Source organism: Pyrus communis, chromosome 1, assembly GCF_041283825.1.
Source record: "Pyrus communis isolate YQ-2024b chromosome 1, ASM4128382v1, whole genome shotgun sequence".
NCBI lineage: Eukaryota > Viridiplantae > Streptophyta > Magnoliopsida > Rosales > Rosaceae > Pyrus > Pyrus communis.
This window is the reverse complement of record NC_142565.1, coordinates 11,598,500-11,624,040: the sequence shown is the minus strand read 5'-3', so window position 1 is coordinate 11,624,040 and position 25,541 is coordinate 11,598,500. Positions and strand designations below refer to the sequence as shown.

Genomic DNA, 25,541 nt, shown 5'->3' with positions numbered 1-25,541 from the left:
AATGTGGTATTTACATTCCAAGATTTTGCATCTCACCAGTGAAGATAATTCAAATTTAAACTTTGACTGACGAGTTTGGTATATTATTTATTCCACTTAATGTAAAATATATACATGTATAAAAAAGAAAAAGGGAAATTTTATTTGAACCCAAACAACCTCACTTTACATCCAACCTAAATCTTCATTGTGAATTGTCTTCTTAGCCCTATTGTCTAATTACCATCAAGTACAAGATGAAATTAACACAAAAATCAAAATTTATCAATAAACCATCTCCAATAATCAAACCTTTATCATCATGCAATAATTTTTTTACGTTTTGTTTTGACTAAAACCCTAAGACGTTGTCAAAGAGAGAAATAAGCTCTTTTTGACGGATGGATGATAATTTGGAAGTTTTAAATCCTTCAAATAAAATATAAATCCATTTATGATAATTTTTTATTTGATTTCAATTCATTTTTTTTAGGCTTTAGTAGCAGTTGTATACAGCCTGCAAATAGGCTTGAAGACAATAAAGGTAGATGATGTATTTCTTGGTATTTTGTTTCTCTGCCACCACATGTTCTAGGTTTCAAGGATCCATATATATGGCTAATCATCTTTTTTAGTGATAGTGTCCCGATAAATATATGTCAGGACTCAGAACCAAACCTTTTTTTAGTTAAGAGGAAATATCCATCACTCGAGCAGAAAATTGAAATCAAGAATTATTGAAATTAATAATTGAACTGGATAATTATACTTGGTAAAACCTTGTCGAAACAATAAACTTGCCCGGAGCACCAGGTGCGAAAGAAACCCACACGATACCTAAACTTCTACAAATTAAAAAATATTTTGAATACCTCAACGCTTGGGTTGGTTTGGTGAAGAAAAAGAGCAATGAGAAATATGCAGCAAAAGAAGGATTAAGCGCCAGACAAATATGTAAGATATATTGTTCTCATTACGTCTTGAATGAGTTGTAGAATACTCATTTTGTGTTTTTATTTTCTCAACATGTGTAAAGATAAACTTACATACTGAATTGGGTTTGTGAGGATTGTTTAGGTAGTAAATTTGAATTCAAAGAAATATTGATGGTTTAATTAAAATTAATATGGATGTAGAGAGTAAATTTATTGTAGAAATAAGTTATATATATTCAAATGAAATTTCTCAACAACCCCCGAAAACCAAACCCAGGGACCTCCCCCACCCCACCGGAAAAAGAGATGTCGGTCTCGTGGAAAAGAGCGTATTAAACCCCACGCACTCCCACGCATTGATTCTTCATTCCTCCTATACCAATTTTCCACAAGTCTTGTCAGCCGTTAATCTCTCCACTTTAAAGAAATTCCTATTTTTTACATAAAAAAAGAAACAAATAAAAACAAACGCGGTTTTGATTTTTGACTTTTGACTTTTAGAAAGTTGCACATGAAATATTCCTGCCAAAGGACAAAGTCAATACATTTCAATTGACTTGGTGAAAATTTTAATTTTGTTCGTCATTTATTTTCTCAGTTTGTATTCTTCATTCTTTAATTGTCTCTTCTTTGCAAGTTGTGACGATTCCAATGCTAGAAGAAAAGAAGACGTGGAACAAATTATCCCTTCTAATAGTGTATCATTTTATTCTTTTCAATAATTTTATGGGTTGAGAGAGACTCCATGAAATGTGGAAATGATGATGGAAAGAAGAAGAAAACTAGGAAATAGACATTAATGCAGCGTCTAAATAGAAATGTAAAAATAGAACCAGGAAATGAACAATCAAAATGCCAAAAAAAAAAAAAAAAAAAAACCAGGAAACAAATACTACGACGTAGTTTCTAAATCAAAATGTAAACAAAAGAAAATTAGAATAAGGAAACAGACACTGCAATACAATGTTTGAATCAAAATGCAAAAAAAAAAAAAAAAAAAAAAAAAAAAACCCAGGAAACAGACACTACGTTGTAGTTTCTAAATCAAAATGTAAAACAAACAAATAAATAAAAAAGGAAACAGACACTGCGTTGTAGTTTTTGAATAAAAAATAATAAAATTGAAACAGAATAAAGCATAGAAGGCGTGAGTGATAAAAAAAAAGGGAAACAGGAAACGAACACTGCAATGCAGCGTCTGAATTCAAGTGTAAAAAACAGAATCAGAAAACAGACATTGCGTTGCAGTATCTGATCCTTTTTGACCTATTCCAAAATATGAAAAATATGAGAAAGGGGATGTCAGTTGAAGCGCGTGCCAACTGTAATGGCAGATTTTATAATTTTTGTTTATTTTAAATGCATTTAAGTGTCACAATACATGATTGACCTATTAATAATTAACATAAATATTGTTGATCTATTGTCAATATGGTAACTTTGCATTGATTTTATACAAAATCACCCTTAATATAATATATATATATATATATATATATATATATATATATACGGTCTTGGTAGAATTATTAAAAGTAATTATATTTTATCAAAACTTAGCGGGTGGGCATAATTCAATATTATATAAATACATAATTATTTCGAAAGAAAAATGTTACGGAGACTCTCTCAAAAGTATGACTCTCTATAATCACTCCACCACCTCATATTTTTAGCACAATTCATGACAATATTATAAAATATTGTGCAAAATGCATAAGGTAATGGAGAGTCTATGCACTTTGAGAGTCTCTTAGCATTTCTCATTTCAAAATTATATAAGGCAAACTAGAAAAAGCAGTAGATTAGGTGGTAAGTATATTTGGTAAAGAATTAGCTATATCTGATGCATCAAAAAGTCTCATTTTATCAATCATGTTGTCTGGTAGAATTATTGCATAGCTAATTGTGCTTCTTGGTCTTAATTTGACTCTAATGAACATGGTTGAACTTTAAGGAAGGTACTGCTTCAAAGTCCTTTAAACTAGGATTTCAATACCTTGGTAGAATCGAGAAAAAAGAAGTTTGGTGGAAAGCAAATTAGGTAAAGACTAACCCATATATGGTGCATCAAAGAGTCTCAATTTATCAAATTATGCTGTCTACTGGAATTATTGATCTCCGATGGGGACCTTGGACACCAAGGACAAAGGGTTTCTAATGGGCCGGAATAGAGGTCATTTATCCTCTTCTTCTTTAACCATTGGAATACCTAGAGATAGCTTTTTGGTTTTTTGTTCTTTTTTTTATCAATAGCAATGCTCCAACGACATTAACAATGTTTTTTTTCTAATATTTTAGTCCCTACATTTATGTATTCTACTATAAAGACTTTTTATTGAAGACAATATTTATTTAGAGACCCGAATATTACCTTGAAGCCCCTAAAAGAGTTCTCAAGAGTGGTGGTGGAGACCCAACAATAGGGTCTCCCATTGGAGATGCTCTTAGTACTTGATGAGTGGAGAAATAATTTTGCTTTTATCGTTGCACATGAATCCCTGCAATGGATGCCTAGAGAGGATTTTACATCAGTATAGGGATCGGGTTCGTTGTTGGATTTTGAGACGTTTGTGGCACATTGATATTCAACAGGTCGTGGAGATATTCAAGTACACTTCAAGTTCTCAAATATTGTAAACGATTGTTGTTTAACAATGCCCTCATCTATACAGATTTTTTGGCTTTATCCCTGCCTGCATCTACCATTCAATTGGAGACGGAGATTGAAAGATTCATGCCAAATGGTAAGGCAAATACATGTAATAAATTCAAGACAAAAAATCACTTAGTCAAGTCAATACATTTCTGTTTGCATTGTGAAAATTTTGATTTTTTTTGTCATTTATTGTCTCAGTTTGTATGAAAAAGTTTTTCCTTCTAATACCGTGGGATTTTTTATTTTTCATTGTGGAAATTTTGATTTTGTTCCGCTTTTTTCCAGTGATTCTGGCAACTATTTTCATCGAGTGAGGTATTGTCACGCCCTAGACTCGGAATGATGAAAGAATTGATCCTGCACCCGATACGCGAATAAAAATAAAATAAATAAAAAGAAACTGAAACAAGTTTGAAGAATAATTCATTTAAAAATGATACGGAAGAATAAATAGGTTGGAATGAATTGGAAATCGATTTATTAAATATACGAGTCAAATACACAATAAATCAAAGTTTACCAAAATACAATAATCACCATTCGACTTCACGTATATCTCACAAATCCCTTAATTCTCTAAATTGATTTGCAGCCTTAGATGCTTGGATTCGACTCCCTGATCACTGAGGTGAAAATTATACTGTAATCTGACTTAACTCAAGTTATGAAAATACAGTAAAGAAGGGAAATGGATCCTCTCCGGATCCATTCCCACCTAATCCACCTATTCCGGAATCCGGACCGTTCAAATTTGATCCAACGGCTAAAGTTATTATCACTTTTAAAGAAGCCCCATGTTTGTAACCGTTGGATCAAATTTGAACGGTCCGGATCTCGAACTAGGTGGATTAGATAGGAATGGATCCAGAGAGGATCCATTTCCTTAAAGAAGTTAGAAGGCTACAAAGTTCCCTATGCTTTGATTGCTATGATGTTGGATTCATCAGCTAATCAAATGGTAAAGCTTCAAACTTCAGTTTTGCGTCAAATTTATGAAGTTTTATTGATTTGTAGAGATTCCATATAAAGTTTTGATTCAATTCCCTCGAAATCTTAAGGGAAGACGTAAGATATGTGGATGCTTAAAATACATCCAATTGAAAACACCCCTTATTGTGATTGGTTTCAGAGCAATGATGGGTTTTTTATGATTCAATTGTTTTCTTGTGTGTAATGTGTAGGATTTTGAGGCTTTTCATGGTATTGAGGAAGTTGCAGAGCTCATAAGGGACAAGCATGTTGATAAGAATCTCAGGTTTTGATTTATTTCTCTTTGCTTGCTTGATTCTCGTTGTCATGAGTTGTGATTTGAAGCTCTCTCTGCTTAATGTCTTTTGAATTAGTCCTCTTGATAAACGAACAGTCACAAGTGAATAAAACGCAAGGAACTGTTGTGCTAAAAGACCATAAGTATTGTCTTGATCAAATGACAGTGATGATTCTTCACTAACAGCAATTTAGCATAATTTCTATGCAAATACATTTAAGTCAGTCAATTATTGTGTGTCTTCTAATCTAATAACGCCAAGACTAAATTTGTAAAGACCCCAGTTGCAGCGTAATTATTCGAAATACCGTAAACTCTTGAGAACTTGTTGGCAATAACCTTGAAGTATCGCATGGAGTATCGCGCGGGGTCCAAGACAAGACAATACAATTCCACTTACATCGTGGAAATTTTGGTTTGCAAGTCCCTATTATCCTCAACTTGTACTTTACTTTGAAGCGTTATTAAGACAAATGACAAACGAAAGTGGAGAAGAATCATCCATCTTGTGGGAATCATTCATCCTTCCTCTTATCCTCCAAAACGACTTTTGACTTTTTGCAATTTGTTTGGAAAATAAATATGAATTTGTCTCTCAAGAGTTGAGACATTTTCCATGTATTTTAGCCAGGTCCAAATAATGTGAATTACGCATTCTGATTATTTGCAACTTGTTTGGAAAATAAATGTAAATTTATTTTCTCAAAAGTTGAGACGATTTCCGGGATTTTTAGCTTAGTCCAAATAACGTGCATCTATGTTGTTTTCTAATTCCACAAAAAATAAAAAGACTTCTAAAACGTAAACAAAACGAAACAATCAACGCAGAATTGTGTTGGTTGTTGATCCACTCACACATGTTCCATTCTTAATAAAGTCATCCACTAATTACTGCACCTACCTACAGAAAAGTAGCTGATCCACTCACACATGTTCCATTCTTGATCATTTGAGTCAAGACGACTCAGTGTGTGGATTGTATTGTGGACTATTGCGTACTCACCCAGCATTGTAGTACACTCGCAGCTTTAATTGTACACTTCTTCTTCATTCTTCAATCGTCTTTGCCTTGATTCTGTTGAATTAAGTTGGAGAATGACGGAATCAGGTGCTTGAAGAAACTCTTTCATAATTCCATTGTGGTGCTACTTTTTCTACAATGTTTCAACCCTTCCCTATCCTCTGGATTCTATAATGTTTCTTTCGGTTGTGTATTTCAATCCTTTTTTGTTCATAATATGATTCTATTGTGATACAATTTTTGTTTCATGTATTTCAATCCTTTTCTTTTCAGGATACCTCCTTCAAACAACTTTTCCCATTCTTCTATAACATAATGTTTACATCTTCTAAACATAATCTTTCTAGCAATTTTAAACAGAAAACTAATGAAAATGGCTTAAAAAACTTTGAGTTTTAACGATAAGGACAAAATAAAGGGTAAAGTGAATAGTATCAAAATTGACTTTTTAGTGTAAAAATATGGTTTTTTGTTAAAGTAAACAATATCGGAAGCTTTTTATTAAAATTTCTAATTTTAAATCTGCAGCATCGCGCAGACTTTACTTTCCAGTACATACTAGAGGGAGCAAGAGAGAGAATAGTGGGAATCATTCATCACTAAGTCACACGTGTGGAATTTAATTTGCGGACAAATTTTTTTACTGTTTTTAACTTTTTGGAAATAAACGTTAATTTGTTCTCTCAAGAGCTAAAAGACGTTTTATGAGTTGTTATGGCCTGAAGCCGTCCCTTTCCCACGCATGGATTCTCCCCAATTCAACGTAAGTCCTCTTTCTTACATACACAAAAAAACAACAAACACGTTTTTGAGTAATTATATCTCTGCCTGCCCTTTTTACTTTTGACTTGAGAGAAAGCAGCCCATGTAAAGTAAGATTCATGCCTAACTCTAAGGCAAATACATTATTCTAACAAACTATAAAACCTAGTTTTCCCAACCAACATTTATTCACACCCAACACAATACACTGTCAGGTTGTTTTCCATACCCCCTGAGTCCTCACCATTTGAACTACACTTGCAGCTTTCCTTTTGCTCCTAAATCAAAATCCTGAATCCACAGTTTTTCTTCTTCCTTCTTCAATTGTCTCTTGGTTGATTTAGTTCAATTAAGATGGAGGGTGACGGAATCAGATGCTTGAACAAACTCTTTCGTGCTTTAATTGTGGTGGTAATTTTACTACAATGTGTTGTCAACCCTTCCCTTTCCCTTGGAGTCAATAATATTTCTTCAGCAGGAGTGACGAGGTGCTTTGAGAGGGAAAGAGAAGCGCTCCTTGCTTTCAAACAGGGCCTCGTGGATGACTACAATCTCCTCTCTTCGTGGGGAAGAGAAGAACACAAGCAAGATTGTTGCAAATGGGTAGGCATCCACTGCAGCAACCGAACCAACCATGTTACTCAACTTAATCTTGGATGGTATTATTTGCGTGAAGCTTACGCACTTCAACAGAAAGGACAGCAGGAGTCTCTCGATTATTATTTTCAAGGTAAAATGATGAGTCCTAAACTAATTGAGTTGCAGCATTTGAAATATTTGGACCTTTCTTCCATTGACTTCACTGGGACCCAACTTCCATATTTCATTGGTTCTCTTTCCAATTTAAGACACCTCGATCTCTGGTCTGCTTCTTTTGGTGGTCGATTTCCAAGCCAGGTCGGAAACCTTACACGCTTGCAATATCTTGATCTCAGATCCAATAACTTTGCTAATGTAGAAAACATGAATTCATGGCTACCTCATCTTTCTTCTTTAACATATTTGGACCTGAGTTTCAATAATCTCAGTAATGTTCCTGACTGGCTGGAAGTAGTTAATAAGCTCCCTAAACTTACAAACTTGTCTCTGTCTTATTGCAGTCTTCCTTCTCCTCTAATTCATTCCAGTACTCTTTTTAACATAAATTCTTCCAGATCTCTTGCTCATGTTGACCTCAATTACAACCAACTCACTTCTTCCATATTTCTTTGGTTGTCCAAATACAATGCCAGCCTTGTTCATCTTGATCTCACATCCAATCTCAGATCCAATAACTTTGCTAATGTAGAAAATCTGAATTCATGGCTGCCTCATCTTTCTGCTTTAACATATTTGGACCTGAGTAGAAGCAATCTCAGTAATGTTCCTGACTGGCTGGAAATAGTTAGTAAGCTCCCTAAACTTACAAGCTTGACATTACGGGGGTGTGGTCTTCCTTCTCCTGTAATCCATTCCAGTACTCTTTTTAACATAAATTCTTCTAAATCTCTTGCTCATGTTGATCTCAGTTTCAACCAACTCACTTCTTCCATATTTCTTTGGTTGTCCAAATACAATGGCAGCCTTGTTCATCTTGACGTCTCTTACAACCAGTTAACTGGCTTATTTCCCGACGTCATTGGAAACATGAGCTCTCTTGCATATCTAGATCTCTCTTCTAACCAATTTGAAGGGGTGATTTCCGAAAGTCATTTCTCGGGTCTCTCCAGATTAAGATCTTTGTCTCTGTCCTCTACCTCCCTAACTTTAAACTTCCATTCTACATGGGTTCCTCCCTTCCAATTGGATTCTATAATCTTGGGGTCTTGCAAGATGGGTCCACATTTTCCAAGTTGGCTTCGAACTCAGAAAAGTTATTGGAGGCTTGATATTTCTAATGCAGGAATTTCTGATATCCTTCCAAGTTGGTTTTGGGAAAGGCTGTCTCATGCTACTGAAATTGGTCATGTAGATCTCTCCAACAACCAAATTAGAGGAACAATTCCAAACTCGCAAATCAATTTTGTATGTTTCTCTCGTCAACTAAATTTGAGTTGGAACCAATTGGAAGGTGAAGTCCCTCCATTCCTATTGAAAGCCTCGTCATGTCTCTTTCTCTCCCACAATAAGTTTTCAGGGTTGTTTCCGATTAACGCAAGTAATTTAAGATTGCTTGATCTCTCGAGCAACCATTTACATGGAGAACTTCCCGATTACTGGACTCATTTCAAAAATCTTTTAGTTCTTGATTTGAGTGACAACCTTTTTTTGGGGAGAATTCCTGCCACAATGGGCTCTTTATCTTCAATTCAAACATTGAACCTAAACAATAATGGACTTGTGGGAGAATTGCCTTCATCTTTGAAGAACTGTTCAAGTCTCATGGTTTTTGATGTTGGAGAAAATGAATTATCAGGTTTGATACCTGAATGGTTAGGGGTTGGACTTCCAAATTTGACTATTCTTATCCTCCGTTCTAATCACTTCTATGGAAGCATTCCATCACAATTGTGTAATATGGGAAGCATTCAGATTCTAGATTTTTCGATCAATAGCATCTCCGGAAGTATACCCAAATGTCTCAACAATTTGACCAATTTGGCTCTAAGAGGAAGTTCAAGTCTAACCATCACTCACTCAAAGTCATTCTTCACTGCTATTGATGATTATGATGACGAAGCATCCTTGATATGGAATGGAATAATGTCCAAATACAAAAGTACTTTGGGGCTTGTAAAGAGTATCCATCTGTCAAGTAATCGATTAACAGGAGAGATTCCTAATGAAGTTACTGATCTTGTGGGGTTGATTTCTTTAAACCTATCAAGAAACAACTTAACAAGTCAAATAACTCCAAAAATAGGGAAGTTGCAGTCTTTAGATTTGCTTGATTTGTCAAACAACCAAATACATGGTACAATTCCAACAAGTCTCATTGGAATATCTAGCCTTGGTAAGTTGGACTTGTCCAACAACAACCTGTCTGGAAAAATTCCCATCGGGTCTCAACTACAACCCTATGACGCCTCTGTTTTTGCCGGAAATCCTCTCCTTTGTGGAATTCCACTTGAACATATGTGCTCTCCTAAGGAAACAACCCTGAAGGAGAAACCGGTGGTTGAGAATCAAGATGAAGATAATGATGGGTTTATAACACCTGGATTTTATGTGACTTTGGGGCTTGGATTTGTCATTGGATTATGGGGAGTTTGTGGGAGTTTGATATTCAACCGGTCATGGAGATACACGTACTTCAAGCTCTTGAATGGTTTAAATGATTGGCTTTATGTCAGGGTGACATTGTTCAGGCAACGAAGAATGCTCGATGAATAAACTGTAAGTTTTCTGTGACATAATGAATAATATTACAATTAACATACATGTCTTCTTCTCTTTTAAAATCCCGGCTAACGGCTAACGCCTGTGGTTTACCTGAATTTTTGTAGCTCGTTCATCGTCTTGTTTGGTACTTCATGCTAACCCTTTCGGCTTTCGGTTTGAGGAGGAGCCTGAAGGAGAAGAAGAATGCAATAACTTAAAGTTATGGAAGAAGAGATTTTACAGAATGAAGAGCTCTACTGTTACTTGTAACAATAAGTTGGAATTTCTCCATATACATTAGAGGTTGATGTATTTGGATCATTGTCGAGTTGTAATTTCACACAAGTATTTATGGTTTTAGTTTCAATTTTTCCCAATTTGAATGAATTAATGGATGAATAAACTGCATTCCAAATTGAAAGCCAGGATTGAAGAGCTGTGTGTAAGACACTAAAAAAAGCGGCACTAAACGAAGGTAAAATTTCAAAACTACATTGAACTTGTTATACAAACGCCAAAATAAGTGAGACGACCCCAAACAAATGGTGAAATATGTGTGCTAAAAAGTTAATAACTTAAAAAATAAAATTTTCCACCATTCCTATTAAAACACGTGATGTACCACTTGTGTTCCCATCACAACTAAAAATTTCTCCCATTTGTGCAACATCATACAAGCTTGTGATAAACGAACAAGTTTGGCTCATGAAAACAGAGGCAAAATTTTTTTTTTTTATTTTTATTTATTTGTTGCCCTAACATACAAACAGTTGCCCCCAAATCCAACTCCAGCTAATTACCCCAACAAAAGAAGAAGATTAAATTATGAAGGGAAAAAAAATAATTATGTTTGGGGTCCAAATAAATGAGAATAGGAACTCTTGGTAGCCTGTTAGCATCTGGCCAAAATTGTTCCAGCCTTTGGCCGATAAGAGTTTTGTTCCAGCCGTTTCCACTCTGGATGTACTCCTGTATGCACGAGTGGAAAGATGAGTAATAGGGAATGTAATGCTGAATAAGTGCTATTGAGTTTAATGTTTGTCTCTTGTTGGTGAATAACATACGATTCAGAAGCGGATAAAACAGATACACACTCGGGATTGGTAAAATACTAGTGGAATTACGCTTGTCTGAGTGAGGGAATATCACTAATCAAATAGCTAATGCACAGCCAGCTAAGTGAACAGGGAAAGGGAGCAATATTGATATCAATATCAATTCCTCTCACTTGGTAAAATTATAACGTGACAGAAACAGAACGGCCAACTATGAATAACCAGGAATACGAAAAGAAATTCTAATGAAAAATATTCATCAGCCCATGAAAAAAAAAAAAAAAAGATTTTGGAAAACCACACGTAGGAGACAGGGAAACAGATTATACTTTCCAGCTTTCACTCCACAACTATATACTTTATGGATATCATATAGTAAAGAGGAATGGTGAAAACAATTTCTTTTCGGGTTGCATAGGTAAGTTTCATAGACCCACCGGGATTAGCACTCGCCCTCCACCCTTGGTCTCAAGGAACATGGCATATCATTAGGTTTAAAAGCTATTTGACAGGAGAAACATGTAAAGCATTTGCAACCTTACCTACCAAAAGAAAGTAACGAAAATATCTTAGCACAGATTTACTTATGTGACAAGAGTATTGTGTATCAGGAAAAAAACAATGGAAGAAGCTTTCGGAAGGGAACAAAAAAGCAAGAAGAAAGAGAACATACAAGCATATCTTCTCAAATAACCGTTTCCATTAATGGAAAATGGTACAGGCCTCCTTTCCTGACCGAAAGATAAGATCTCTTGCATCCTTTCAGGCCAGTCTGAATTTAACCTCCGAGCAAAATCTTCAACCTCCCTGAACAAGTTGTCTCTAAAAATTGCATATTCACATGCAGAACCATGGTGGAGGATGCAACTTGAAATTCCAGTTTATTAGAAAATAAAATAATACCGACTAGAGAGAAAAAGACCTGCAGAACCAGAAGAGTGGGCGGCCGGAACCATGTTTCACAACAGATGCTTAATGGCGATGACCAGAATGAGAGCTCTTTTTCTTTATAAACATAAACGAATATTTATTTAAAATGTCCAAACAACTATTGCACACAGAAAATCAAAAACCAACATCTTTCAAAGCCACCATAAAGAGCTAGCAAAGGCAAAACATTGTCCCCAATGTTTACTCATTTTTATCACAGACCAACTTTTTTAAGCAACCTTTTTCATCTTCTTAGCTGGGTGAGGAGTGGATTTGAACATGGGACAGTTTAAAAAAGAAGTGGAGAAATACCACTACATTAATAGATATTTAGTTTTTAAGCAAACTCTGCAACATTGAAAAACATATGACAACTTGAAATTCTTTTGCAGGTATCAAATTTCATCTTCTAATTGCATATCTTCAATTTCAGAACTGCGTTCATAAAAAAATAAATTAAAAAAGCAACGAAGTTGCACCATAATGAGATCCACCATTCTGTTCAATTCAGTAACTTTTCTTCCACATGTAGCTCAACGTGATATTTTTTTTTTTTTTATCCACTAAAATTAAAAAAGATAAGATTATATTGCAAATCATGTAATAACCCAAAATAGTTGCAGGCAAACCTATCAATTTTTTCCTTCAATGCCAGATCAATCTCATCATCAATATCACCATCATCAAACCCAATCATATCCTCCACCCTATCATCCTTTAGATCTTGTAGCTTTAATGTCAAACTAGAGCTAGGTGTAAATTTGTTGAGTTCATCACTGGGGCAAGCAAAGTTAAGATTGCTCGACACCAACAACATTTGGGCGAAAAGAAAAATGAAGAAAAATTAGCTACCTAACAACTCAAGCGGAAATGTATAAGTTCAAGACCGAATTAGTGATTCAAACCTCATGGATCTCATTAGCCTCATATAGACATGTGCTTTTCTGCTGATCTTTTCTCCTGCGATTCTTCTTTTTGTTCTTGGAAGTTTTAATCCCTTTGGAATCTGTGAAACATAATTTCCTTACCTCCAATGAGGCCTTCAAAAGGAAATAAAGTAAAAATAGACGACTAAGACACTACACTTCAAATCCCATTTAAAGGAATCTTAAGTACTCCCAAGTACAGTATAATGTGGGCTAATGCAATCCTGAAAAAATTAGTATCAAGTGTGCGTTGTGCAATTTGCTCGTTGGAACTACAAGCAACTCAATGATAAATCCAATTTCTCAATTAACAATAACTATGCAGTCAAGGAATAAGAGAGCAATTACTCAGGTATACCTCCAATTTCTCCATTAATGAATGACAAGAGATCATCAACTGAACGTTCATCGTTTTGCTCTTCTTCAAGCTCGGCATTCTGAAAAGTATGGAAGGTTCAATAATGACTACCAATAAGAAGGATATATTATTTAGCATAGTATAAAAGCCAGAGAACATATTATGGAATACGTTTTGAATTCAGATTCATCAAATACCAAAGTCACCTTCAATTTCTCTCTTTCCTGAAGTTCCCTCCTCTTTCTTGCATATAATCGATTCAAAAGCCGGATGCGTGGATCGTCAGTTGAATTTTTCGAAGGCTCCAACTTCTCTTCCTGGATGATTTCTTAGTGGTGTTAAAAACAACAAAGAAACACCCAAGTTTTTGCTAAGCATACACAGATATCTCAAGCATCGGAGACCTCTGTAAGATCATCAGGGAGATGAAATATTTCACGTATCTCCTCAGGTGTTTTCCCTTCAATTATTCACGCAAGAGCACGACTAGTAAGATCCACCAATGGTTTTAATTAGAGGCTGTCAGCAGCTGTAGTCAACTCACAGAGCAACTTTGTGTCCATTCGGATGTATTTTTCATCAAAAGCCTTGCACTCCTATATAAACGAGTGGTGCCGAGGGTGCCGAGTTTACACCAGCATCAGAGTAAACATTTAATCCAGTGTGCAGGTGGAGATTAATGTCCTCAGTAGCTCAAATTTATGCAAAACAGACAGAGGGCATAGACTCAGAAAGAAGGAAAACAGAATGACATTCCAAAAACATGTAGAACCTTGTTCGAGCGACCTGGTACTTGATGAAACCTGCAGTAATCAAGAATTAAGCTCAACATTGCTGTACTGACTCTTTCAGGAAGAGATATTGCATGGTTCTTGGAAGCTCCCATCCCTTTCTGTATATTTTCTTTGCATATCATGGGGCAATACAAGGCAACCTCTTGTTCCACTTGTTGGATTGAACCGTCAGTAGTCTGAAGCCAGATGTAAGACTTCATCATCTGAGAATGAGTTGGCACCGATGTGGCTTTAGAATTCCAACATTACAGAGTAAACGAAAAATATGAAACAGTTAAACAACCCACCCACCTTCACCCCCTCCAAATAAACTAAAATAAAAAGAGAGAACAAATTAACACTCAACAAGTAGAGGCAGCTACAAGCACTCAAAAGAAACGAAAAACAGAAAACAATCGATTGACTATGGCTTGAAGAACAAAGAAAAGAAAACATAATGCATTTATCTATTAAACACTAGACAAAGACGACACAACAAAAGCGTACAGGAAAGTGATAACAGTCATGTCACCTTCTGACATTTGAACAATCCCAAGTTCTGAGGCTTAAAAACTGGAGTCAAACAACTTTATGTTCTTATGCAACAAGAAAACAGCTTTATGTTCTTATGCAACAACTTGCTGATACCCTGTTAAGTCAAACAAAATTATAATTAGCAGCCCTTTTATGCAAATCCTTAACCAAAATTAAAGTTTACACAAATTTAACATAAACCCAAGTTAGCTAGGGCGGTAAACCACCCTTTGCAATCCCCACCCCATCGTTTAGATTAGATTAGAATATCGCTCTCAAAACATAAACCCAGCTCTTACTTGCCATGAAACAATACAAGTTCCAATTTTTCTTAACAAATCTATACTTCATACATATATATTTCCACTAAACTTAATTCCATTTATTCCAAAGTACATGAAAAAGCATTCTGGTGATTATATTGCCCTAAATCAAGTGAGAAAAATTGCAATTCATAGGTATTTTAGCTGAATTTCTCGATTAAACTAACTTTTATTACAAATAAATGATTGTTTTTCCTAAAGATTTTAGTTCAGCAAGCTCCGGATTAAAGGGTACTTAGCAATTTCATTTTTCCATTCAATCATTTCCAATTTTCCTGCACTTTCTGGGCAACCAAACAGGCATCCAGAAGGGGGAAAAAACATGGTAAAGAAAAGCAAAAGGATAGATAATTAATTAACACGAAGGAGACATACGAAATGTACGGATTCCAGGTAGGGTAGCTTTGAATTGCAGAGATTTGGCGGTTGTCGGCGAATCCCAAAAAATGGATAAAATTGCGAATAAATTTTAGGGAAAAAAAAAAAAAAGCCTCTTGTGTGACTGAAATTGCGTCAAAAATCAAAAGGTCTGCAAATCACACGTCAGCGTTTCGTTAGGGTTTCCTGACCTCTTGTATTTAGTTTGATTCTTCGTAGGACATATTCTCTTATGAGTCATGTCACTAATACATCACGTAGTCAGTTGATAAGTGTTTAATCAGTCATTACTTTTATTATCCTTTTCTTCACTATTTTGTGTAGTTTCTTTTATATTTGAGTCGTTTTTTTACATATATGGAAAAAGGAAGATTTGAAGCAAGATTTGTCAAAGTGCTCGAATGTTGCTGGTGGATTGTCACGAAGATTAATTTGCCGAGACTAGATCGGGAAGAATTTGATGGTGTGCCATATATGGATGGAATCCGGATTTAGTTTTTAGAGGCTTTTACCTTTTGTGATACCGATGTATGAAATAAAAATTATTGTTGTTTTAGTAACTGCTGCTCAATGTGAAGTTTCTTTGCGAAAATTGGAGAATTAAAAAAACTAATTCAAATTGTTAAATTGGGTTTAAGAGTTAATGCTGCTGAAGTAAAGATTGGAAAATGCGCTTTGATGAAAAAATAGGAATAACAATGCTGATGTGGAATTGGACTAATCCTAATCATCGAACTCGTTGGCCCTCAGCTAACTACCTTTTGGTGTGGGCTTTGGTCATGGATGAGTTCATACTCATGTTCTCTGATTTAAATTTGGCCCATCGGCTTTCTCTACGCATATTAGGGTTTTTTTTTATATTACAAACAATATTACTCATCTATAAAAAAAATAAAAATAAAAAGTGTCTATCCACTAGAGAGAATCAACCACCTGTTGTATATAATTTTTAATTAGCTAAAGGGTGCATACTTTACTAAAAAATCAACTATTTTTAAAATTTCCAAATTTCACAAAAATGAAGATCTCAATGAGTAGAGCAAATTTTATACTTGTGACTAAGTTCAATTTGATCGTAAAAAGCTCCAAATAGCTATGAACCCACCGGAACCCTAGAATTTGGATGTTCTTGATTTGTCCTCAAATCAACTCCGACGCTCCAACCACTGATTGGGCTTTGTTCCTGACCTCTTGAGGAGTATTTTGGTGATGGTAATTGAAGAGAAACGCTTCAGAAATGGTGGATTGCCATCAAAGTTCCCTCGCACCCACCGGTGCTGTTCTCACGAAATTGGTTCTTAAAACCCTTCGATCTTGGGCGGAAATGGTAGATGGGAAGTAGCAGGTGAAGAATGGATGAATTTTGTTGGAAAAAGTGGTGGAAATTGGTCGGAAATAGAACCAGGTCGAAACCGGTTTTGTCATGGGTCTGGTCGACGGAAAGAGGGAGATCCTCCCTCCTGATTGGCTGCCCCCTTTTTCTTCTAATTGGTCCCTAGCCCTTTGTCTGATTGGTCCACTCATTCCTCCCTAATTTCTGATTGGTTACAATTCCCACATTGTGAGAGTTAATTACTTTCAAATCCATACATTAGTAAAACAACTTCAAATGCCCGTAACTATATCGTTCTAATCTGGACTCATAAACAGCTTTAGCCTATGCGTTCGTAGTGATGAGTACTACGAGGATACGCTAAAAGAATAAGTCCTACGACTCTCAAACCGATGGTCAACGGAAGTCAAAATTTTTGCCTCTAGAGCATTTTCGTAAATTCACATTTTTAGAATTTATAAAATCATAGAACTAAGGACGGGTTGTCACATGTGAAATTTTAATCTTGTAAAATTGTGAGTTTGATACAATATTTACTCTTATAGTGTAACTATACGTCGTTGTATAAAAATAAAAAACAATTTCACACCAAAAAGACAAGTCAATCTAGTGAAAAATAGAGCAAGAATAACAAAAATGTTATTCTTACTATCTATTGTTTGGTGTGGAACATACTTTTTCCCTTCGACGGGTTTGAAATTCTCAGCAAGATTTTTAACGAAGCCATATGCATCCTATGGTTGTACGTATTATCTTCATTAATGCATATCCTACAATTTCATCACAGCCACCCATGCCCTCAGCCAACACGGACCACACAACCCAACCCAACCCACCCACCCACCCAACAAAAAAAAAAAAAAAATTCCTGACCATTTTGAACCCCATTTGCAGCTTCTTCTAAATCAAAATCCTGAATCCACAGGATTTCTTTTTTATTCTTCAATTGTGTTTTGGTTCATTTAGTTGAATTAAGATGGAGGGTGCCGGAATCAGATGCTTCAACAAACTCTTTTATGCTTTAATTGTGGTGGTAATTTTACTACCATGTGTTGTCAACCCTTCCCCTTCTCTTGGATTCAACAATATTTCTTCAGGAGGAGTGATGCGGTGCATTGAGAGGGAAAGAGAAGCACTCCTTGCTTTCAAACAGGGCCTCGTGGATGACAACAACTTCCTCTCTTCGTGGGGAATAGAAGAACACAAGCAAGATTGTTGCAACTGGGTAGGCGTCCACTGCAGCAACCGTACCAACCATGTTATTCAACTTGATCTTGGATTGGAACGTCACCATCGAACTCGCTCATTTGATCAGAAAGGACACCCGCACTTTATCCGATATTATTTGCAAGGTAAGATGATGAATCCTGAACTGATTGAGTTGCAGCATTTGAAATATTTGGACCTTTCGTGGATAAACTTCAATGGGATCCGACTTCCAGATTTCATTGGTTCTCTTTCCAGTTTAAGATACCTCGATCTCTTTGGTGCTTCTTTTGGTGGTCAATTTCCAAGTCAAGTTGGAAACCTTACCCACTTGCAACATCTTGATCTCAGCTTCAATCACTTTGCTAATGTAGAAAATCTCAATTCATGGCTACCTCAGCTTTCTTCTTTAACATATTTGGACCTGAGTTACAACAATCTTAGTAATGTTCCTGACTGGTTGGAAACGGTTAGTAAGCTCCCCAAACTTACAAACTTGACACTGTTAAATTGCAGTCTTCCTTCTCCTGCAATTCGTTCCACTAGTCTTTTTAACATAAATTCTTCTACATCTCTTGCTCATGTTGACCTTAGTTCCAACGAACTCACTTCTTCCATATTTCTTTGGTTGTCCAAATACAATGCCACTCTTGGTCATCTTGACATGTCTTTCAACCAATTAACTGGCTTATTTCCCGATGTCATTGGAAACATGAGCTCTCTTGCATATCTAGATCTCTCTTTTAACCAATTTCAAGGGACGATTTCGGAAAGTCATTTCTCGGGTCTCTCCAAATTAAGATGTCTTGGTCTGTCCTCTGCCTCACTAACTTTAAACTTCCATTCTAAATGGGTTCCCCCTTTCCAATTGGATTCCATATTCTTGGGGCCTTGCAAGATGGGCCCACATTTTCCAAATTGGCTTCAAACTCAGACAAGTTATTCAGTCCTTGATATTTCTAATGCAGGAATATCTGATACTCTTCCAAGTTGGTTTTGGGAAGGGCTGTCTCATCATCATGAAATTGGTTTTGTAGATCTCTCCAACAACCAAATTAGGGGAACAATTCCAAACTCGCAAATTGATTTTTTATATTACCCTCGTCTACTAAATTTGAGTTGGAACCAATTGGAAGGTCAAGTCCCTCCATTCCTATTAAAAGCGTCATCTCTTGATCTGTCCCACAATAATTTTTCAGGGTCTTTTTCTTTCTTGTTTCCAATGAAGGCAAGTAATTTAACGTTGCTTGATCTCTCGAGCAACCATTTAGACGGACAACTTCCCGATTGCTGGACCCATTTCAAAAATCTTTTAATTCTTGATTTGAGTGACAACCATTTTTTGGGGAGAATTCCTACCACAATGGGCTCTTTATTTTCTATTCGAACGTTGAACCTGAACAATAATGGATTTGTGGGGGAATTGCCTTCATCCTTGAACAATTGTTCAAGCCTAGAAGTTTTTGATGTTGCAGATAATAACTTATCAGGGCCGATACCTGAATGGTTAGGGTATGGACTTCCAAATTTGACTATCCTTATCCTTCGTTTTAATCACTTCTATGGAAGCATTCCGTTACAAATGTGTTATATGAGAAGCATTCAAATTTTGGATTTATCGATGAACAATATCTCCGGAAGTATACCCAAATGCCTCAACAATTTGACTAATTTGGCTCTAAGAGGAAGTTCAAGTCTAACTATCACTCATACCATTTATGTAAACTCCAATTCTCTCACTAGTTATAGTTATGATGACGAAGCATCCTTGATATGGAAAGGCATGATGTCCAAATACAAAAGCATTCTGGGGCTTGTAAAGAGTATTCATCTGTCGAGCAACCGATTAACGGGAGAGATTCCTTGTGAAATCACTGATCTTGTGGGGTTGGTTTCTTTAAACCTATCAAGAAACAACTTAACAGGTCAAATAACTCCAAATATCGGGAAGTTGCAGTCCTTAGATTTGCTTGATTTGTCAAACAACCAAATACATGGTACAATTCCAACGAGTCTCATTGGAATATCTGGCCTTGGTAAGTTGGACTTGTCCAACAACAACCTGTCTGGAAAGATTCCCATAGGATCTCAGCTTCAAATTTATGAGCCCTCTGTTTTTGCCGGAAATCCTCTCCTTTGTGGAATTCCACTTCAGACGTGCCCTTCTGAGGAAACAACTCCAGAGAAGCAGCCGGTGGTTGGGAATCAGGATGAAGATAATAATGACAGGTTTATAACTCCGGGATTTTACGTGAGTTTGGGGCTTGGATTTGTTGTTGGATTCTGGGGAGTTTGTGGGAGTTTGATATTCAATAGGTCATGGAGATACACATACTTCAAGCTCTTGAATGGTTTGAATTATTGGCTTAATGTCGGGGTGACATTGTTCAGGCAACGAAGAATGCCCGATGAATAAACTGTAAGTTTTCTGTGACATAATGAATAATATTGCAATTAACATACATGTCTTCTTCTCTTTTAAACTCCCGGCTAACAACTAACGCCTGTGGTTTACCTGAATTTTTGTAGCTCGTTCATCGTCTTGTTTGGTACTTCATGTTAACCCCTTCCGCTTTCGGTTTGAGGAGCCTGAAGGAGAAGAAGAATGCAATAACTTTTAAGTTATGGGGGAAGAGATTTTACAGAATGAAGAGCTCTACTATTACTTGTAACAATAAGTTGGAATTTCTCCAAATACATTAGAGGTAGATGTATTTGGATCATTGTCGAGTTGTAATTTCACACACGTATTTATGGTTTTAGTTTCAATTTTTCTCAATGTGTTATGAATTAATGGATGAATAAACTGCATTCCAAATTGAAAACCAGGATCGAAGAGTTGTGTGTAAGAGACTAAAAAGAATGGCACTAAACAAAGGACATGAATTAAAATTTCAAAACTATATTAAACTTGTTAAACAAATGCCAAAATAAGTGAGACGACCAGTTCGTGTAACCTCATAAAAGCTCGTGATAAACGGACAAGTTTGGCTCATAAAAATAGAGGCAGAAGTATTATTTTTTGATATATTTGTTGCCCTAACATACAAACAGTTGCCCCCAAAATCCAACTCCAGCTAATTACCCCAACAAAAGAAGAAGATTAAATTATGAAGGGAAAGAATAATTATGTTTGGGTCCAAATAAATGAGAATAGGAACTCTTGGTAGCCTGTTAGCATCTGGTCAAAATTGTTCCAGCCTTTAGCCGATAAGAGTTTTGTTCGAGCCGTTTCCACTCTGGATGTACTCCTGTATGCACGAGTGGTAAGATGAGTAACAGGGAATGTAATGCTGAATAAGTGCTCTTGAGTTTAATGTTTGTCTCTTGTTCTGATCCTTCGGTGAATAACATACGATTCAGAAGAAAGAGATGTTATACAATGTATTCAAACGTTGATCAAACATTCAGGATTGTTACAATACTAGTGGAATTAAGCTTGTCTGAGTGAGGGAATATCACTAGTCAAATAGCTAATGCACAGCCAACTAAGTGAACAGGGAAGGGGGGCAATATCGATATCAATATCAATTCCTCTCACTTGATAAAATTATAACATGACAAACAGAACGGCCAACTATGAATAACCAGGAATACGAAAAGAAAATCTAATGAATAATATTCATCAGCCCATGGAAAAAAAAGAAGGAGATTTTGGAAAACCACATGTAGGAGACAGGGAAGCAGATTATACTTTCCAGCTTTCACTCCACAACTACATACTTTATGGATATCATATAGTAAGGAGGAATGGTGAAAACAATTTCTTTTCGGGTTGAAACTAAAAAATACTGACTAGAGAGAAAAGATTTGCAGAACCAGAAGAGAGGGAGGGTGGAACCATGTTTCACAACAGATGCTTAATGGTGATGACCAGAATGAGAGCTCTTTTTCTTTATAAACATAAGCAAATATATATTTAAAATGTCCAAACAACTATTACACAGAAAATCAAAAACCAACATCTTTCAGAGCCACCATAAAGAGCTAGCAAAGGCAAAACATTGTCCCCAATGTTTACTCATTTCTATCACAGACCAACCTTTTTACGCAACTTTTGTCATCTTCTTAGCTGGGTGAGGAGTGGATTTGAACATGGGACAGTTTAAAAAAGAAGTGGAGAAATACCACTACATTAATAGCTATTTAGTTTATAAGCAAACTCTTCAACGTTGAAAAACATATCACAATTTGAAATTCTTTTGCAGGTATCGAATTTCATCTTCTATTGCATATCTTCAATTTCAGAACTGCATTCATAAAAAATAAAAATAGAAATAAATAAATAAAAAAGCAACGAAGTTGCACCATAATGAGATCCACCATTCTGTTTCCTTAAGCTTTTCATATTAAAGTCATCATCGACAAAGTTATTACCACTCAGTTCAATTTCGTACTTTTTCTTCCACATGTTGCTCGACGTGATATATATATATTTTTTATCCACCAAAATTAAAAAAGATAAGATTATATTGCAAATCATGTAATAACCCAAAATACTTGCAGACAAACCTATCAGTTTTTTCCTTCAATGCGGGATCAATCTCATCATCAAACCCAATCATATCCTCCACCCTATCATCCTTTAGATCTTGTAGCTTTAATGTCAAACTAGAACTAGGCATAAATTTGTTGAGTTCATCACTGGGGCAAGCAAAGTTAAGATTGCTCGACACCTACAACATTTGGGCGAAAAGAAAAATGAAGAAAATTTAGCTACGTAACAACTCAAGTGGAAATTATAAGTTCAAGACCAAATTAGTGATTCAAACCTCATGGATCTCATTGGCCTCATATAGACACGTGCTTTTCTGCTGATCTTTTCTCCTGCGATTCTTCTTTTTGTTCTTGGAAGTTTTAATCCCTTTGGAATCTGTGAAACATAATTTCCTTACCTCCAATGAGGCCTTCAAAAGGAAATAAAGTAAAAATAGACGACTAAGACACTACACTTCAAATCCCATTTAAAGGAATCTTAAGTACTCCCAAGTACAGTATAATGTGGGCTAATGCAATCCTGAAAAAATTAGTATCAAGTGTGCGTTGTGCAATTTGCTCGTTGGACCTACAAGCTACTTAATGATAAATCCAATTTCTCAATTAACAATAACTATGCAGTCAAGGAATAAGAGAGCAATTACTCAGGTATACCTCCAATTTCTCCATTAATGAATGACAAGAGATCATCAACTGAACGTTCATCGTTTTGCTCTTCTTCAAGCTCGGCATTCTGAAAAGCATGGAAGGTTCAATAATGACTATCAATAAGAAGGATATATTATTTAGCATAGTATAAAAGCCAGAAAACGTATTATGTAAATACGTTTTGAATTCAGATTCATCAAATACCAAAGTCACCTTCAATTTCTCTCTTTCCTGAAGTTCCCTCCTCTTTCTTGCATATAATCGATTCAAAAGCCGGATGCGTGGATCGTCAGTTGAATTTTTCAAAGGCTCCAACTTCTCTTCCTGGATGATTTCTTAGTGGTGTTAAAAACAATAAAGAAACACCAAGTTTTTGCTAAGCATACACAGATATCTCAAGCATCGGAGACCTCTGTAAGATCGTCAGGGAGATGAAATATTTCACGTATCTCCTCACGTGTTTTCCCTTCAATTATTCGTGCAAGAGCACGACTAGTAAGATCCACCAATGGTTTTAATTGGAGGCTGTCAGCAGCTGTAGTCAACTCACAGAGCAACTTTGTGTTCATTCGGATGTATTTTTCATCAGATAAGCTAAGCAAGAATGATGGCAGTGGACCTGCAAGTGAGGAACAATATAGAAGAATTGTGGGAAGTCTGTTATACCTTACTGCCACTCGGCCAGATATAATGTATGTTGCTAGTCTCCTTGCTAGGTTTATGCACAGTCCTACAAACAAGCATTTTGGTACTGCCAAAAGAGTGCTAAGGTATATCAAGGGCACTTAAATTATGGCTTGGAGTATGAGAAGGGTAAGAGTGCAGAATCAGATTTTGTGACAATGATTAGGGAGGATCTGTTGATGATGGTAAAAGCACTTCTGGTTATGCTTTCTCTTTTGGCAGTGGAGTATTTTCATGGGCCTCTATGAAACAAAACTGTGTAGCTCTTTCCACAGCAGAGGCAGAGTACATTAGTGTCTCTGAAGCCACTGCACAGGCCATTTGGCTCAGATTCGTACTTGAAGATTTTGGGGAGTTACAAACTGAAGCAACACCATTGCAGTATGACAACACAACTACAATTGACATCACTAAAAATCATGTGTTCCACTAGAAAATGAAGCATATTGACAGGAGATACCATTTCATCAAAGATGCATTGCAAGAAGGGATAGTTAACTTAGTGTACTATCCAACAAATGAGCAAGTGGCAGATATATTCACTAAGGCTCTAACCAATGATCGGTTCAACTATCTCAGAGACATGCTTGGTGTGAAATCAGTTCAAAACTTAAAGAGAAGTGTTGAATTGTATGCTGTGAGTTGATAGTATTAGAACAAGTTTTGATTTCAAATGGTGTATCCATTTGTGTCAAAGATTGCCAAGTGTAAAATTCTGGCATATAAAGCCATAAGTGTCATGTGTCTTTTGATCCTAATTATTAGCTAAATGAGTGGTTGTGATCAAGTTCTAGTGAGAGAATGATCCAGCAATTCCCTAACAGTAATATTCCCTCCCCACGACTTGTGTGACAGAGAGATGTGTGCAAGCATCAATGAAAAAAAAAGTGAATCACTCCTCTGTGACTTGCAGAGTGAGAGAGAAGCAGTTGCCATTTTCCATTTCTCTCTGTACATTCTTCCTTCTCTGAATCCATCTAATTGGAATTTCAATTCATGCTAACAATGCCTGAACTTCCATCTGCAACCGTAAGCCTCCTCCTTACTTGTCATGGTTGTAGAGGATAGCAAATATTTACCAAGTTGTAACTATAAGATGATTTCTAAAAAGTCAACTGATATAAGTTAGAATTTAGTTCCAAAAACAAAGTCCGTTTTCTTAGATCCTATATGCTCCAAAGTTGCTGGATTATACCACTAGTACAAAAAGGGTCATAAACGACAGTTTTTAACTGTCTGTCTGGTACCAATTACTCAAACTTTGATGAAAAAAGTCATAAGCATAATTGTGACTGAGATTAATTACCATGAGACCTTATAATATGGAGAAATTTTTCATTGTAACTGAAACACAAACGTTACATGTGCATTTAGTGAAAGTATAAACACTACTATGTATACTGGGCCTGATTTTCAAGACACTAAGCTCATTTAAGCATTTTTTTTCTAAAAAAAAAATATATATATATATACACACTGTGTTATGAATCAACAAAAGCAATTAAATGCCTTGAAATTTGCATTTTATATTCTTGGCTGACCGCAAAGTATTGTAATGGGATATAAAATATTCAACTTTGCCGAAAGATATAAATAATAATGTAAATTTACATATTTTGGAAGTGGGCCGTGCCAATCAAGGAGGGTACAATAAATGGAATATACATTTGCCATATCTCCCATTCAAGAAGTAACATTATCTATTCTAAAATTGATGAAGGATTTAATTGTAGCTTAGATACAGTCAAATTTTTGCCCCTTGATTTTCTTTATTTACACACTGCTGCCACCAAATCTGTGTTGGGCTGGGGTAATTACTAAAAGTGTGGAGGGTAATATTGCCCGTAGGTTTGGGCGCCCTAGGCCTGATTCGGGCCTATTTTGGGTTGCTGGTTTTGGGCCAAGTGTGGGCTTCGGAAGTGGGTTGTTCAATGTGTTGGGCTGGGTTGCACCGAAAGAGTCGAAATGATTCT

The 25,541-nt window shown here is 36.0% G+C and overlaps 4 protein-coding genes and 1 pseudogene across 11 annotated transcripts in view; 3 read left to right on the top strand and 2 right to left on the bottom strand.

Moving 5' to 3' along the window:
- Nucleotides 1–25,541, top strand: part of LOC137741099 (uncharacterized) — a 39,953-nt gene that overhangs the window by 3,714 nt on the left and 10,698 nt on the right. The gene's annotated exons all lie outside the window — the stretch shown is intronic.
- On the top strand, nt 6,798–10,300 carry LOC137720753 (receptor-like protein EIX2). Its single transcript, XM_068459869.2, has 2 exons — nt 6,798–9,938; nt 10,049–10,300. Exon 1 carries the CDS (start codon nt 6,978–6,980, stop codon nt 9,933–9,935), a length of 2,958 nt encoding a protein of 985 aa, XP_068315970.2. The 5' UTR covers nt 6,798–6,977; the 3' UTR covers nt 9,936–9,938; nt 10,049–10,300.
- LOC137721009 (SKP1-like protein 21) lies at nt 9,935–24,621 on the bottom strand. Its single transcript, XM_088690557.1, has 8 exons — nt 24,573–24,621; nt 23,295–23,503; nt 23,098–23,208; nt 22,891–22,969; nt 22,512–22,612; nt 22,252–22,415; nt 11,652–11,785; nt 9,935–10,111 (listed from the first exon to the last, which is right to left on the bottom strand). Exons 1-8 carry the CDS (start codon nt 24,619–24,621, stop codon nt 10,074–10,076), a joined length of 885 nt encoding a protein of 294 aa, XP_088546683.1. The 3' UTR covers nt 9,935–10,073.
- On the bottom strand, nt 12,722–14,539 carry LOC148699163 (SKP1-like protein 21; annotated as a pseudogene). The gene is made up of 6 exons (XR_015964457.1): nt 14,498–14,539; nt 13,965–14,189; nt 13,597–13,788; nt 13,399–13,509; nt 13,193–13,271; nt 12,722–12,948 (listed from the first exon to the last, which is right to left on the bottom strand). The product of XR_015964457.1 is annotated as an SKP1-like protein 21 (transcript).
- LOC137721094 (receptor-like protein EIX2) lies at nt 17,377–20,518 on the top strand. The gene is made up of 2 exons (XM_068460209.2): nt 17,377–20,158; nt 20,269–20,518. The coding sequence occupies exon 1, from the start codon at nt 17,510–17,512 to the stop codon at nt 20,153–20,155; it is 2,646 nt and encodes an 881-aa protein (XP_068316310.2). The 5' UTR covers nt 17,377–17,509; the 3' UTR covers nt 20,156–20,158; nt 20,269–20,518.

Bases quoted from the DNA above. Each gene is read 5' to 3' on its own strand.
- LOC137720753 (XM_068459869.2), top strand. From the start codon at position 6,978: ATGGAGGGTGACGGAATCAGATGCTTGAACAAACTCTTTCGTGCTTTA.
- LOC137721094 (XM_068460209.2), top strand. From the start codon at position 17,510: ATGGAGGGTGCCGGAATCAGATGCTTCAACAAACTCTTTTATGCTTTA.
- LOC137721009 (XM_088690557.1), bottom strand. From the start codon at position 24,621: ATGACAAGTAAGGAGGAGGCTTACGGTTGCAGATGGAAGTTCAGGCAT. The intron at 23,209-23,294 runs GTCTCCGATGCT...GAAATCATCCAG, and splicing joins TCCCTGACGATCTTACAGAG to GAAGAGAAGTTGGAGCCTTT. The intron at 22,416-22,511 runs GTTTGAATCACT...CAAATGTTGTAG, and splicing joins AGGCCAATGAGATCCATGAG to GTGTCGAGCAATCTTAACTT.